This window comes from Akebia trifoliata, chromosome 7 (assembly GCF_017979445.1).
Source record: "Akebia trifoliata isolate Shusen 1 chromosome 7, ASM1797944v1, whole genome shotgun sequence".
Lineage (NCBI taxonomy): Eukaryota > Viridiplantae > Streptophyta > Magnoliopsida > Ranunculales > Lardizabalaceae > Akebia > Akebia trifoliata.
This window is the reverse complement of record NC_141381.1, coordinates 24,611,244-24,624,620: the sequence shown is the minus strand read 5'-3', so window position 1 is coordinate 24,624,620 and position 13,377 is coordinate 24,611,244. Positions and strand designations below refer to the sequence as shown.

At 35.6% G+C, this 13,377-nt stretch overlaps 2 protein-coding genes across 11 annotated transcripts; both read left to right on the top strand.

Annotated features, from left to right (window-relative positions):
* Positions 1 to 504: 504 nt before the first annotated feature.
* On the top strand, positions 505 to 5,524 carry LOC147398500 (uncharacterized). 8 transcript variants are annotated; one of them, XM_086447724.1, is made up of 7 exons: positions 523 to 760; positions 858 to 1,024; positions 1,288 to 1,407; positions 2,801 to 2,908; positions 3,098 to 3,194; positions 4,058 to 4,845; positions 4,966 to 5,503. In XM_086447724.1, the coding sequence occupies exons 4-7, from the start codon at positions 2,859 to 2,861 to the stop codon at positions 4,970 to 4,972; spliced, it is 942 nt and encodes a 313-aa protein (XP_086303850.1). In that variant the 5' UTR covers positions 523 to 760; positions 858 to 1,024; positions 1,288 to 1,407; positions 2,801 to 2,858; the 3' UTR covers positions 4,973 to 5,503. The 8 variants fall into 8 exon arrangements, 7 of the variants coding, with proteins under 7 accessions (XP_086303850.1, XP_086303851.1, XP_086303853.1 ...); XM_086447725.1 differs by having other exon boundaries at positions 1,216 to 1,407; XM_086447727.1 differs by lacking the exon at positions 2,801 to 2,908.
* Positions 5,525 to 7,045: 1,521 nt separating this feature from the next.
* Positions 7,046 to 12,305, top strand: LOC147398499 (uncharacterized). Of its 3 annotated transcripts, XM_086447722.1 has the most exons (5): positions 7,051 to 7,511; positions 8,925 to 8,966; positions 9,689 to 9,734; positions 10,926 to 10,988; positions 11,093 to 12,305. In XM_086447722.1, exons 3-5 carry the CDS (start codon positions 9,710 to 9,712, stop codon positions 11,407 to 11,409), a joined length of 405 nt encoding a protein of 134 aa, XP_086303848.1. In that variant the 5' UTR covers positions 7,051 to 7,511; positions 8,925 to 8,966; positions 9,689 to 9,709; the 3' UTR covers positions 11,410 to 12,305. The 3 variants fall into 3 exon arrangements, 1 of the variants encoding a protein (XP_086303848.1); XR_015179911.1 differs by lacking the exon at positions 9,689 to 9,734 and having other exon boundaries at positions 7,046 to 7,511; XR_015179910.1 differs by lacking the exon at positions 9,689 to 9,734 and having other exon boundaries at positions 7,050 to 7,511; positions 10,926 to 12,305.
* Positions 12,306 to 13,377: the final 1,072 nt, after the last annotated feature.

Here is a 13,377-nt window from a genome sequence, read left to right as displayed (position 1 = left end):
CCAATTCGTTGCCTTGTCTACCCCTGTGCATTGGAAGTGTTAATAGCAGTTTTTTTTTACAATGAATATATTTAAATCCCATATTTTCAAGATGAGAAACAATATCCTGATTGGTTGAAGGCTTACTCAATTGAACCTTCTCCCTTCCAGCTACTTAAGAGTAATATGAATTAAATCGATTATCTTACCTTCAAATGTAATTAAAGACGACATAACACATTTACAGAAATCATACCGTCAATCAGTCTAAGATTCAATTTGAAATTTCTGTCCATCCTCGTCTTTGTTGGGTTATGACTTCTATTCTTGTATATGGAAAGTTGTCGTGGATTCAACTTGGATCTTTTGATGATCTGTTAATGACCCGTATGGCCCATTTAATTGGAAATGTGTGGGGTTTCCCCACCTTTACTGGGGATTCGGGGGCGAAGCCCCCAGGTAAAATATTGGGCCCATTCGGTTTGGTTTTTGGACCCGACCCATTTAATCTCTTTGTAATCCTAAGTATACACTACAGGAAATTAGACGTATAGCAACGAAAATTAGCGACAATCAGCCCCTAGCCGTCGCAGTAGAGTAGCTACTGACAACTTATTAACTCATCCGTCGCTATGGTATTCTCTCGTTTGAGGTTCGAAGAGTCTTTTTGCTGCGACCATCGCCTCTCTCTCATTTTTTTTATAACTCTCTCTGTCTCTCTCTCTCTCTTCGAGGTTCGAAGTGTTTGCTGCCACCATCGCCAAAAAATCCTGCAAATTGGGTAAGAATTTTTTATTTTATTTTTTCTGTGATTCTTCTCTGTATTTTTGTATGTTCATTTTGGATTTTCTTCAATTTCTCTTTCGTTTCTCGATCAGTGACCTGAGAATCTTCGCCGCCATTGCCACAGTCTCAAACCCTAATTAAATTACATTAGGGTTTCGATTTTTGACTCACGTTGTGTGATTTTCGACAACAATCTAAGTTAGAGGGATGGATTCAACAAATCATTTAGATCTCAAAATAGCAGAAATTTCTCTTCTAGGTATGTGATTCTGCATTCAAAACCTACCTCTGTCACACTTAATTGAGCTTTAATGATTGGATTTCTTCATGATTTGTACCTTTTCCAGTTGAATTTGAACTCAGATATTGATTTTTTTCTATCAAACCAATTAAATTGATGACATTATTGTCCTTGTGCCTGAATCTGTGTTCTCGATTACGAATTCGAAGAGTTCGAACATGTATTTGAGTTTAGAGTGAAGTTTCTGGTTGGATTTGCAAGAAATTATTATGTTGCCACAGGTTTTTGCAAAAGGTGTTGTCAAGGATATGGTTGTACTGATGGCTGCTAGAGCTTCAAGATTGGAAAATCAAGATGCTATTGATACTGCCATTGTCTCGATGTTAGGAGATCCTAAAGAGGTATTGGATTTAATTTATTGAACATCATCAAGCAATATGTCTCTGTAGATTTTTTATTTTTTTTTTTTCATTTTTTAACAAATTTTGTTAATGCTGAAAGATCCTTGTCCAGCATTCTTGTGGACTCATTTGTTTATGTTTGAACCCAACTTCTATAGTATTTTACTTTTATCCTTCTACACATTCCAATTTGTTTCGGGCCTTTTTATCTTTTGAGTTACATATTTAGTGTCTTTCATAGTTGAATAATCAATTAGATGTTGTATACATGACAATAAATTTTCAAGTCCAGCAAACCAATTTAAGCTGGATTTTTTGCAAAGAAAACATAATGAAAACTAGAAAACAATATAAATTGGTGACCTACATGATGGGAATTGAAAGTACCTCTGTACCTCTAGGAATTGAAAAATACTACAATGGATTTAAATGCCAACGTTTGTTTTATTTACATAAACAAGGGTCGTATAAACTCGTGTGGTCATAGTTCATAGACAGAATTGCTGGAACTATGTGAGACCATGCTTACATTGCTCTTAATATATTCCGACTTCTAGCCTTTATTTTTATTCCTCTACCATAAAGCCTCTTCTAGTTAACTTGCATATTGTTTTGTTCGCTCAGGCATTGTTATTGACATGTTACTCATAGAATTCATGGTTCAATTTCGGTTGGAAACTATAATTAGGAGGGTCACAAAGAAAGTGATCCTCACTTTTGATTTGGTTTCATTATGTTTTGGTTTGTCTTGGAATGTTTCTATTGAAACATTCTGGGACATTTCCAGAACATTTCAAGACAAACCGAACATTCATTGAAAATTTGATCTTAGATAGGTTTTGCATAGGAGGATTCAAATAATTGTTTGTATCGGCCAGTACATTCTTAAATCGTATAATGATCTAAAACAATCTTAGCCAACTCTTTTTGTGTCAGTTATGTTTTCTTAGTTCTGGTCTTAAAAGCTATAAAAAAAGAAGAAGTGAGCTTCTTGTTTAGTGCTTCTAGTTAATCCAATTTTTTGGTGGTGTTAACATCTCTTATCTTAATCTTAATAAGAAATGTAAACTTTCTTTCTATCAACTATAGTGATACTCAAACAAACAGAAATTGCAAGGATGTTGTCGTCCACGACTCCATATTTTCTATTTTTTTTCTCTCTTTATGCTTCTTTTTGTTTTTAATGTGTCCTACTGTGTAAAGATTTTTGTCACTATGAATGTATCTTGCAATAGGAATGGGACACCGTTCTGTAGTTATCATATTGGAACAGATTAGACTTTTTATCTAATCCAATACATTGACAGCTTTTAGTCCACAGCAGTGTCCATCAAATTCATAATGAAGCCTATACCCTCTCTAAATTGGGATTTGCTTGTTTCTCTTTATGCAGTTCTTAGATAGGTACAGAAGCAAGAGGGTTCCTGTGTGAGGATCCTGAATCAATAGAGATGCCAAAAATTACAATGGACATTTATAGACATGATCTTCATCTGTATAAGTCAGTATTTCTTTCATTCTTTTTCGTGTGCAATTCAACGTGTTTCGAATCCGAAAATGTTTTATCTTGATATTTGTCCTTTGTTAGCCTTTGCTCGAAGGATATGGTAGCATAGAGGCCCTTTTTTTGGGTTGCACTTCTTTCACTTCAGTATTTTGGTTATAATTGTGATTGGTAAAATACTTGCAGCCATTGGACTAATCCTGAAACTGTTAATGATCCGGTCCTACTCAAACAAATGGAAGCAACGCTCGTTAATTCTATTGGACTGCTTCGAGAGCGGAAAGTAAGATTCAAATGGAAAGGAATGGAGCATCTGCTGCTCTAGAGGCAAGATTTTTTTCTTCTTCTTATTCTTATTTTCCATTTTGTGAGTTAAACAAGTAACCAAAATACTGAAATATTCTATATCTACTTATAGGAGCTAAACAAGTAACCACAATACTGAAATATTCTATATTTACTTGTAAGTCTTGAATGAATCACCACTATAAGTATGATACTATAAATCCGTAATGCCGTCTTCCTTTATGGATATTTCAGGGGTAGATCAGTGCCCTTGAGGCTAACATCTTATAGGATGTCTTCACTTTAGTCACCTAACACTAATTTTGTGGCTAACATCTTTACCAATCTCTCCTTCTTTATCGCTCATTGAACCTAATGATCGAAGTGGTGGCTTTGGGGTATTCCATTCCTGTTGATCTTGGCTAACATATCTTCCTTTTGAGTGTCATTGTCAAAGTTGCACTAGTTATATTTTGTACTCTCCCATCTTAAAATCTTTATTTTATATGTTGTCCCTTCAGAGTCCAGATTTGCATTTACTTCATCTCTAGTTTCATCAAGAAACATGGCATCATCTGCTTATAGAATTTGAGGAGTAAAGCCATCAATAACTTCTGTTTTATTTCATTTTATTTTGTGTGTAACTCTATTAATAGTTAGTGCAAAAAAGAAATGAACTTACGGCTGATCCACTCACCATTTTTCGTTTCCATCACCATTATTGCACACATTGAAACTAATTGTCCTAATTGAACAGGTATGCCTTTTTTTACCTTGTCAAAAACCGTATCTATTTCTTGTTTTAGGCTGATAAATACAATATTGTCAAAATGGATAAACACCATCTAATTTCTTTTTCAGGTCTTGAATTCAGATAAATCAAAACCCAAAGTAACATCCAAAAGTGAGATGAGTCTGGCTTCCAAGATTGGGAACCAACAGCTATCATCATCATCACAACTCGTTAATCATGGCGGAGCTGCCAGATCTGATGTTACAAAATCATTCCACATTGGAAAGCTTCAGGTCCTCAAAGCTACACGAGAGAATAATGGCATCTCACCTACTTCCAAGGACGGTTCGAGTCCAACAAATGCCGGTGGCAGAGTAGCAAATAATCCATTTACAGTTGCTCCTTCGGCTCTTCTTGCACCACCTCTTAGGAGCCCAAACAACCAAAAGCTTACTGCTGCCACCAGGACATCTTCCATGGAGAAGAGGCCCATTACGTCTCAAACCCAGAGCCGTAATGAGTTCTTCAATCTCATGAGGAAGAAAAGTTCAATAAACGTTTCTTCTACTGCCTCAGATCCAAGTCCTGTATTGTCATCAACTGCCTTGGAAAGGTCCAGGGAATCGATCACAAAGGTTGCTACTGTTCCTGTTAGCCCTCAGAGTTGTGAATCTCCTTTGTCAGATCCCTCTTGTCTGGATTGGTCAACTGAGACTGCAGTTAACATTGCCAGTAATGGTGATGCCTGTCAAGAGTCTCAGAAATGCCATAGCAATGGAGAGAAGCACTTAAATGGCTTTGAAGTTGTTGATTCGGATGAGAAGGAGGTTGCATTGCTTCGTTTACTTGGGTGGAAGGAAAATTCTGAAGTGGAATGTCTGACAGAGGAGGAGAGATCAATGAGTTCTACAAGGAGGTACTGAATCCACATCACTCGGTGTTTTCCATTTGATTTAGTTGAAGTTGTTTGGTTAATCGTATATACACTGTGTTGCATATTTTTACTTATATTGGCCATGTTTGTTTTCTTGTGCAGTACATGAAATTGAAGCCGTCCTTGAATACGTGCTGAGGGATTCGACAACAGAAACTTCTGTTGTTGCCCAACTCCTATGTGAGTAGTTGTGATGATACTTCCTCTGGTTTGAACTCCTCTGACTCTGAATCTGAAGCATGATTTTCTTGAAGAGGTCAACTTGAATGCAGAGTTTTTTTAATATTTTTTTCCCTTCTATTTCTTTTAAGTTGATTGATATTGAGATGGAAAGCTGAGAGATAGAGAGAGGGTGAAGGGCTTATATCCCTCATATTGTGTGAGTTGGAGTGTATGTGTGTGCACGCGTGCCTGTGCGTGAGTTGGATTCCGGTGACCATTTTATTATGTGTGTGTGAGTTGGATTCTGTGAGAATTTGTATCAGTCTGTAATAGTAACACAATGAGCTCTAATAGAGAGGGCATTTGGTTCTTTTCATATTGATAGTTGGGGTTGTAGTCATCAATTTCAAAACATAGGGGTATCACCAATATTCAACAATAAATGAGGGAGCTGGTGTAAAATTAAATTTATTTTTTTCAAAAGCTTTTATAACGACGATCAAAACCGCGGCTGAAGAATAACTTTTTTTTTTTTTTAAAAGACTACCCTATAGCGACGGCCAATAGCGGCTGTCACTATAAGTCATATACCTAACGACGTTGCTGTTTTGGCCGTCGATATAACATTTAGCGATGGGACTATTAGCAACGACTACCGACGGTCTCCTTGGCTGTCGTTAGATGCTTTTGCGACGGTATTTTTCACCTATAGCCCTATTTTCCTGTAGTGATATAAAGAGTAAGAGATGAAACCCTTAAGAGGTATGAGAGATATACGAGAGGCAGAGAGAAATTGTAACCCAGTTCTTCTTTGGTTAATGTAGTGAAATCATCGTTTTCACCCGTGAACATAGGTCGATGCTTTGACCAACCACGTATATCTTGTGTCTTGTGAGATTCTTGTGTTCTTGTTGAATCATACTTTGGATCTTAGGGTTCTTTCTAATAGTCCTCAACCTCATCCGTATCCTCATACTCAATTTGATCCTCTTCCTCTTCGCCATCCTCTTGTTTTGAATATTCTTCCATTGATAATGAAACATCCTCGTACGTATAAGACAATGAAATAACAATGGCCTTATCAAATTCATGGTGTCATCTATGAGAAATAGAAAGAGAAGCCAATAGTGTATATGTTTCATGTCTCTAAGAACACACACACACACACACACACACACACAAAAGAAGTAGGCATAACTAATATTTTTACTTTTTGTTCCTTTCTTGATTAAGACATGAAGCATAGGGAGCTAGAATGTATATAAGAAAAACAGGGTAAAGGCTACTGTATGCTCCCAAGAAGTATTGTATGAATCTTCAATCCATTTGATAAAACTTCGAAGCTAAACAGAAAAACTTGATGAAGAGAACATCATAAATGTAGACCTTTCAGCAGCCCTAACAACAACGCCTTCGATCTAGGAAGAGTTTTCACAAAAGTAGATCTTCAACAGCCCTCCAACAACAACATCGAAGACGAAACCAATAAAAATGGGCAATCTAGAAGAGTTGTAATCAATATTTCCCATGGTCCTAAAAAAGACTCATACCAACTCAAAAACATATGAAATAATAATACAAACACAACTTATGATGTCCTTCGTGGATCTATGGAGGTACAAACCAACTAAATATCCTCAGTAGAATTATTACACTATCAAAAAGCAAAGCAATGAATTACAACCAAATCACACACACCATAGGAATCATGATGACATTAGAATATACCTTATCAGAGGATGTGAGATAAACTAAAAATTGAAAAGTATAATATTGCAACCACAACCCTTTAAGTAATCACTACAATGATGGGAAATGCTATACAAGATAAAAAGTATCTCAAATTTCCCCATTTCTTCCATTGTATATTTATCATCTATTTTAATGAAAATCTTAATATGTTAATAAATAGAAATAACAATAATAATAATAATCTTAGAATTCACTATGTACTATTTATTATTAGCCATCCAATAACAATAACCTTAGACTCGTCCTAAGATAGTACTACTCCCACTACAAGAAAATAAGTAATTAGGAACCATATTTTGAAACGGCGTTTAGCCCTTTCTAATTTAAAACGGCTTTAAACCGTTTTTCTGCTGAAATCGTTTCTCTCTGTCACTTAAACCCGAGAGATACCTTTTAGGTCTCTCATTCGAATAGGAACTTTACAGATGGAACGAACCCATCTTCGTTTGTAAATCGATTTCAAATGTCAAAATCCTCAACAAGGATTTCTCCAAAGCTTGGTTTGTAAATTAGTTTCTCTCATGCTCGACTTCTCCAAAGCTTCATATGTAACTCGATTTCTCTCAGTTTCAATTTATCCAGATCTTCCCTTGTAAATTCATTTCGAAACCTTACTCGTCACTTATCTTTGATTTCAAAGCTCGCTTCTGATATTTGGTTTTTAAACCCTAAGAGAGCTCCATCTTCATCTGGATTTAGAGAATGAAACCAGCTAGCAAACCAGACCAGTAAAGGTATTCTCTATCTGTCCCAATGCATTAATGCAGAGGGAACTATTTTAGGGCTTCGCTGCAGAGCTTTTGAGCTTTTTTTGGACTAGTTTCGCTTTTAGATTTCAATTTCTATTTGACGATTTATAACAATCCACTAGGTATGGTTCTGTAATTGTGAAAATGTTTATTCAGTTTTTTTTTTTTAGATAAAAAAAATTCAATGGCTTCTATTGAATTTCAAGTTCCAGTTGTTGTTCTTGCTCGATCATTGGCGGGGAAAGCTGAATATGAGTAGAATTTTAGTAATGTTTTTACAAAATTCAAGCTCTAGAAAGGATTTCTATTGATTTTCGATGTATGATCCTAATTTCAAGCATTCTTCCTTTTATTCTCATTTTCTGTGGTTTATATATGAAAATTCAACATTTCTAGTTGTTTGGGCTTGATCTGAGTCTTTTAGAAAATTGAGATGTAATTGGCTTGATCTGAACATGGTTCAGCTGGTCTGAGCTTTGCAAGGTATTGTTTCTATTAACCTTCGCATCTCTTCCATTTCTATGAGGTTCTTGATCAAAATTGAGTTTCTGACTTTTGATATTTTGGCAGAACCATCCAATGTGAACTCAATTCTTGATTGAGTTGAATTTTTGACTTTGCAATTGTTTGTCCAATGTAAACTACTATTTTAGAATTTCGATTCATTGTCCAGATTTTCTTATATGGAGATCAAGTAATAATAATTTATTAGTACTATTTTAAAGATATATTTTTTATTAACATGTACAAATGAAATAGTAGTAAGGAAAATTTTCAAGTCATTGAAGGATGTTGTTTTGGTTGGTATTGGCAGCAGCTTCTTATTAGGTCATCTGAATATGAAAATTCAGGGGTTTTTATTCTTTATCTCTATCGTTTGAAAGGATACAATTTGTTGATAGTTGTGATCATCTAGTTGTTAGGCTTTGATTAAAATATAAAATTTCCTAAACTATGACTTGGTGTATGTGCTTCAATGCTGGTTCCTTTTCTCTTTCCATTAATCAGAAGCTGTAATTTAGAATTGTGATACTCATCTAAGCATAATTGATCTTATTATGGTGTTATAAAATGGGTTCTTAGCTGAAATTAGAGTGACCTTTAAATGCACCTATATGAATTCCAATCATTTAATAACTTCAACATTTATTTATTGATAATTTAATTTGTCCAAATATGTTCTATACTTGATGTTGAAACCTGCTTAGCTACCTTGTACTACATCTTTATTCTTTGGATATTCAAAAACTTGGAGGTTCCTTATGTTGCAGCAATGATTTCTGTTGTGGGTGTTTTCACACAACCTTACATGATTTTTTAACTTCGTATATCATTATGAGTTATGTTTTTTTAGTTTAAATATTAGTTTTCTTGATCCAAGTGTTCTAACTTGTGCAGTTAAGGAGCATTGCATCCAAACAAGTTGGTCCCAAAGAGCAGGTAATTTTTCTACAGAGGGAGATTGTATGTTCCACAAAGCCAGATTGTATGGCTGTTTTAGATATCATGAAACCCTTAGTCTTTTGGATGTGGTTGAGGACTGTTTTGATATTATGAAATTCATTTTAAGTCTCTTTTGATACCACTGGAACCCACTCTCACGGATTACGTTCATCCCTCTTTTAGCTAAGGGGGGTCAAAAGATTTTATTCGGTAGTACCTATAATTTGGTAAATATTGATTCATGCTGCCATTTCTAAATTTTTCCATCGAGACATTTTGGTTTAAGTCTCAAACAAAACATTGACACCAAAACATTGATGTCTTGGATTACCTTTCTCTACTTTGTGGCTTCTTTACCCTAATTGTTTCTCACGTTGTTTTTTCTTGAGGTCTATGTTAGAACCTGGAAATAAGGCGGAAATCAACTATGTTGAGTATCCAAACAACCCAATTGAAATTCATTAGGAATTTCCTTCAAATTTCACGTATAGCCAGACAAGAAAACTTCCAATGTCAGGAATTAGAATTTTCATGTTAAAGTTCTAGAATTCCAATTGCTTGTCCGCTTCCAAGTGGATGCTCATTAGCATCTTATTTTGTAGGGGAAGAGAACATAGAAAAGGAAAGTACATCTCAGACCACATTTTACATAGTAGCATACCCAAAATCCAATCATTTGATTTATACAATTGAAGTTTCTAACTTTTTTAATGCTATAGTGTTGAAATGGAAAATGAAGCATGCAAGAGGGTAGCAACTATAAGGGTATCGCTTGGTTTCTTCCCTTTTTTATGGGTTTAGATAGTTATACTTATTTGCTTCTTTGTTTCTGTTGTTTGGTCCAATTTTCTCTTTGTTGGGAAATTCAATTTGATGGACTCCATAGTGTATTCTTTTATTTTAATTTTTTGTTGCTATTTGTAGTTGTTTTAACTGATAAACACTTCTTTGGGTTTTTGTTTTCTGTTTTCTGCTATGTAACAATGACACAAAATATGTTGGCGTCAATAAAGCTCACTACAAACAAGTTTGTGCTTTTTGTTTGGTGTTTATTCTCTCCTTAGTACTTTTTTGGTCCATCTACTTTAGTTTACTCATTTAAATTGCGATTCAGCTTGAGTTTAAGTTATGATTCAACCAAGTAGACTCAAGGGTTGCTCTTACTGCACTTACCCTTCTTTATCTTCAAGCTATGGAATAATGTCTCCAATTGAAGCTATGAAACCTGAATCTCTAAGCTAGTTCTCTCTCAGTTCTACACCTAAGAACAAAAAAGGTTCATGGACTGTAGAAGATAATCTTTGAACCATTTTGAAGAAGAAACTAAGTTGAATATACCAATGAAGTTTTTCTTAGAGGAACCTAGTTTGTTTTCTGAAGTACTTGAAAACTTGTGGATGCATTTTATTCTATGATTGTAGGTTCTCTACTTGGTTGTGATGGAGAAACCTGTTTCCCTTAGACCCGATCATATTTGGGTTTAGAAAGTGAAGGTTAGATAGTTCAATAATTTCAATTTTTAGCATCTAAGGCATTTTTTAAATGCTTATAAATCAATTTTTATGGTATTTAGACACTTGAACTAACAGAAGACATGTATTTAGACAGAATTTCATGGAGTAACAGATGAGTTCAACCAACACCAAATTTTTTTGGGATAATGCTTTGTTGATGATATAGGAAAGAAAGGAAAAAAAGAAGAGCACTATAATAGTGTCAATACATAGTTATTCGCACACCATTTCTTAGTATCCATGAAACTCATACTGTAAATAATAGATTGTAATAAGTTTTACTGTACAAATCGCAAGGTGAAGATTTCTCATCATTCTGAAAATTAAATAAATGTTGAGATATTAACATAATATAAGGACCTTATGGTCTAATTTATGAGTCTAATGCCTATATTGTTATCTTGTTACTTTCTTCTTACATTCTCATTATTGTCCTACCCAGGCAGAGGTCTGGATGCAAGGCATGGTGTAAGATGTGAAATTACCTATCCTTCGATTGTGTTTTGTAAGTTCGCCCATCCCATGTTTGAAAAGTTTTACGTAACAAAATTACTTTGTTGAACTTCCTCTGGGACCTATGTTACCTGGGTACAACATGGACATGGTTAGGTATGGCATGGACTACTTTCCTCTGGACAAAGGATGCTAGTGAACAGGTTCTTTCAAACGTTTATGCTGAAGACTCTAGTCCTCACTCAGAACATAGTCAGCCACATCAGAGAAGTCCGCTTAACGGTCACCATGAGATCACCCCCATTAATATGGAAGAGGGAGACCAAGACATCATAAAACCAGAAGGTTCTGCACCAACTCTTCCAGAGTTCTTGAGAAACACATATCCCAAAGAGGATGCTGTTGGACAGGAAGTTTTCGTTCCTTCTGCTAAAGATGTCTGGCCACCATGTCAGATTCGTACTATCATCTAATGTCTGGAAGCTGTGGATGCACATCAGCAAGTTCACTTGGACAAAAACAAACACTTGAAGAGCGGCCAATCCTGTATGTTTGATTTGGAAACTGAAATACTCCCACAGGATGCGGGACATCTATTGTTACCCAGGACATCTAATATTATGAGTTCGTCTTTTAACATTAACGACAACGGTTCGTTCTTTGCTTCATGCACAAGTCAAAATCCGAGTGAACTTCAGCCCTTTCTCAAGGGGCAAGGAATGTCATCATCTTACTCACACGAGCACAAACAACAACCAGGGTTACATCTACCGGGAGCAAGCAATGGATCGCTAGAAAATTATCATCATCATCCTGGGCATTTCCGGGAGCAACAGCTGCAGATGATGGAACAAATGAGAGCCAAAGATTTTGGCATGCATCAGATCATCTGAAAGAACTTGTATTCCAATGGTGGGAGATACCCTAATCCAAGCCAAGAACAGTTATTGCCAGTTGACATGCAGGATTGGGCAGCTATTGATCCTATCCATATATCAGCCTCGTTCCGGCCTCCCTTAAAGGGCAGTAGTTTCTTGGGTCAGAACTGGTTTCCTGGCGAACATCAGACTCGTGGGGGCTGGTCCACAATAGGTGTTTCTGGGAATCTAGGCATGTGTTTGGGAAACAGAAGCAGTGCAGATGAGGGACTGTATAGTGTTCTACCTCAATCTAACAAATTACAGTCTCCTTGTGATTCTTTGAGAGCTGCTCAGTAGTATAACACTCCAGCAGCAAACTTTTTAAGCAGGGACATTTCAAGAAATAGTGAAAAGCCTCATCAACTAAACAACTTGAGTGGGAATGAAGCTGTTACGGCTACTGCTACTACCCTGAAAGCAAACAATATGTCATGGACGAATATGGCACACTAGAATTCTGATCTGCACGATATGATTGGGAAACCATTCTTGAGGTCGTGGAATCAATAGAAATACTTTTCAGAATGTCAGAAGGTTATATCTTCACATATGTGGTCTAAATAGCAGATGAGATGATTGGATGTAGATTAAAAGAGGGCACTTTTGAGAGAAAGTGTTCGATTTGTAATAAGTAGTGCCTTCTTTTCCTAATTTAGGTACTTCCTTAGTAATACGGATTTTATTTGTAAGTATGGTTGGTTAAGAGTATTGACGGTGAAGTACTTGGTAATGGTGTAAATTATGACTCATTGTAAATTTTCTTGTGTATAAATTAATGTGATAGAGAACCTCGATGTTCTCTATCTGGGCCTATTTTGACTGTGGGTAATGAGTGTGTAGGAAAAAAAAGAAGAATTTGATTAAATTTTTTTTTTAACTTTACATATCGGTTTATAACAACTTTAGATATCGGTTTCTAACTGATGCCGAACGTCTCAGATTTAGAACATCAGTTTCATAGACATCGGATTTTAAATCGATGTCCAAAGTCGTAGTGTGTTCCATTTTATAAATACATATTTGGGACGGTTTTCAGCCGTTCCAATAAATAAATATTTGAAACAGTTTTCAACGCTTTCCAGCCGTTTAAACTAAATAACGATGCCTTGATAAAAGACGGTCTTTGAACCGTTTCAGACAGTCTTAAGAACGGTTTGTAACGGTTCCTAATTTTCATTTTTGTTGTTGTGTTCACTAACTACTTACTGCAATCGATGTGTTTACCCAAACAATATCACAACTATCAGGAATTATACAGAAAACCAAAAAAGAGAATAATAATGGTCTACAGAATGAAAAAAAGGTTAGAGCTAGGTAGCCTATAAACATAGGCTACGTTAAGAGAGATATTAAAAAATCATTCGGGTATTTGACTCATTGGATCAACCAAAATTGGGTTGGGTGCAATGGTCGCAATGAGCCAAACTAACAAATGAGATCTAACCAATAAGCATCATTCAGTTGAAGATGCTTATTTAGTAAATTTATATAAATTGAGATATAGTAGATTTCATACCTCAA

What these genes read in the sequence shown, in the direction of transcription:
- LOC147398500 (XM_086447724.1), top strand. Translation starts at nt 2,859, where the DNA reads ATGCCAAAAATTACAATGGACATTTATAGACATGATCTTCATCTGTAT. An exon ending in CATGATCTTCATCTGTATAA is followed by an intron (nt 2,909 to 3,097) that starts GTCAGTATTTCT and finishes AAATACTTGCAG; the next exon opens with CCATTGGACTAATCCTGAAA. An exon ending in GACTGCTTCGAGAGCGGAAA is followed by an intron (nt 3,195 to 4,057) that starts GTAAGATTCAAA and finishes TTTCTTTTTCAG; the next exon opens with GTCTTGAATTCAGATAAATC.
- LOC147398499 (XM_086447722.1), top strand. Translation starts at nt 9,710, where the DNA reads ATGCAAGAGGGTAGCAACTATAAGG. An exon ending in AGAGGGTAGCAACTATAAGG is followed by an intron (nt 9,735 to 10,925) that starts GTATCGCTTGGT and finishes TGTCCTACCCAG; the next exon opens with GCAGAGGTCTGGATGCAAGG. An exon ending in CTATCCTTCGATTGTGTTTT is followed by an intron (nt 10,989 to 11,092) that starts GTAAGTTCGCCC and finishes GGACATGGTTAG; the next exon opens with GTATGGCATGGACTACTTTC.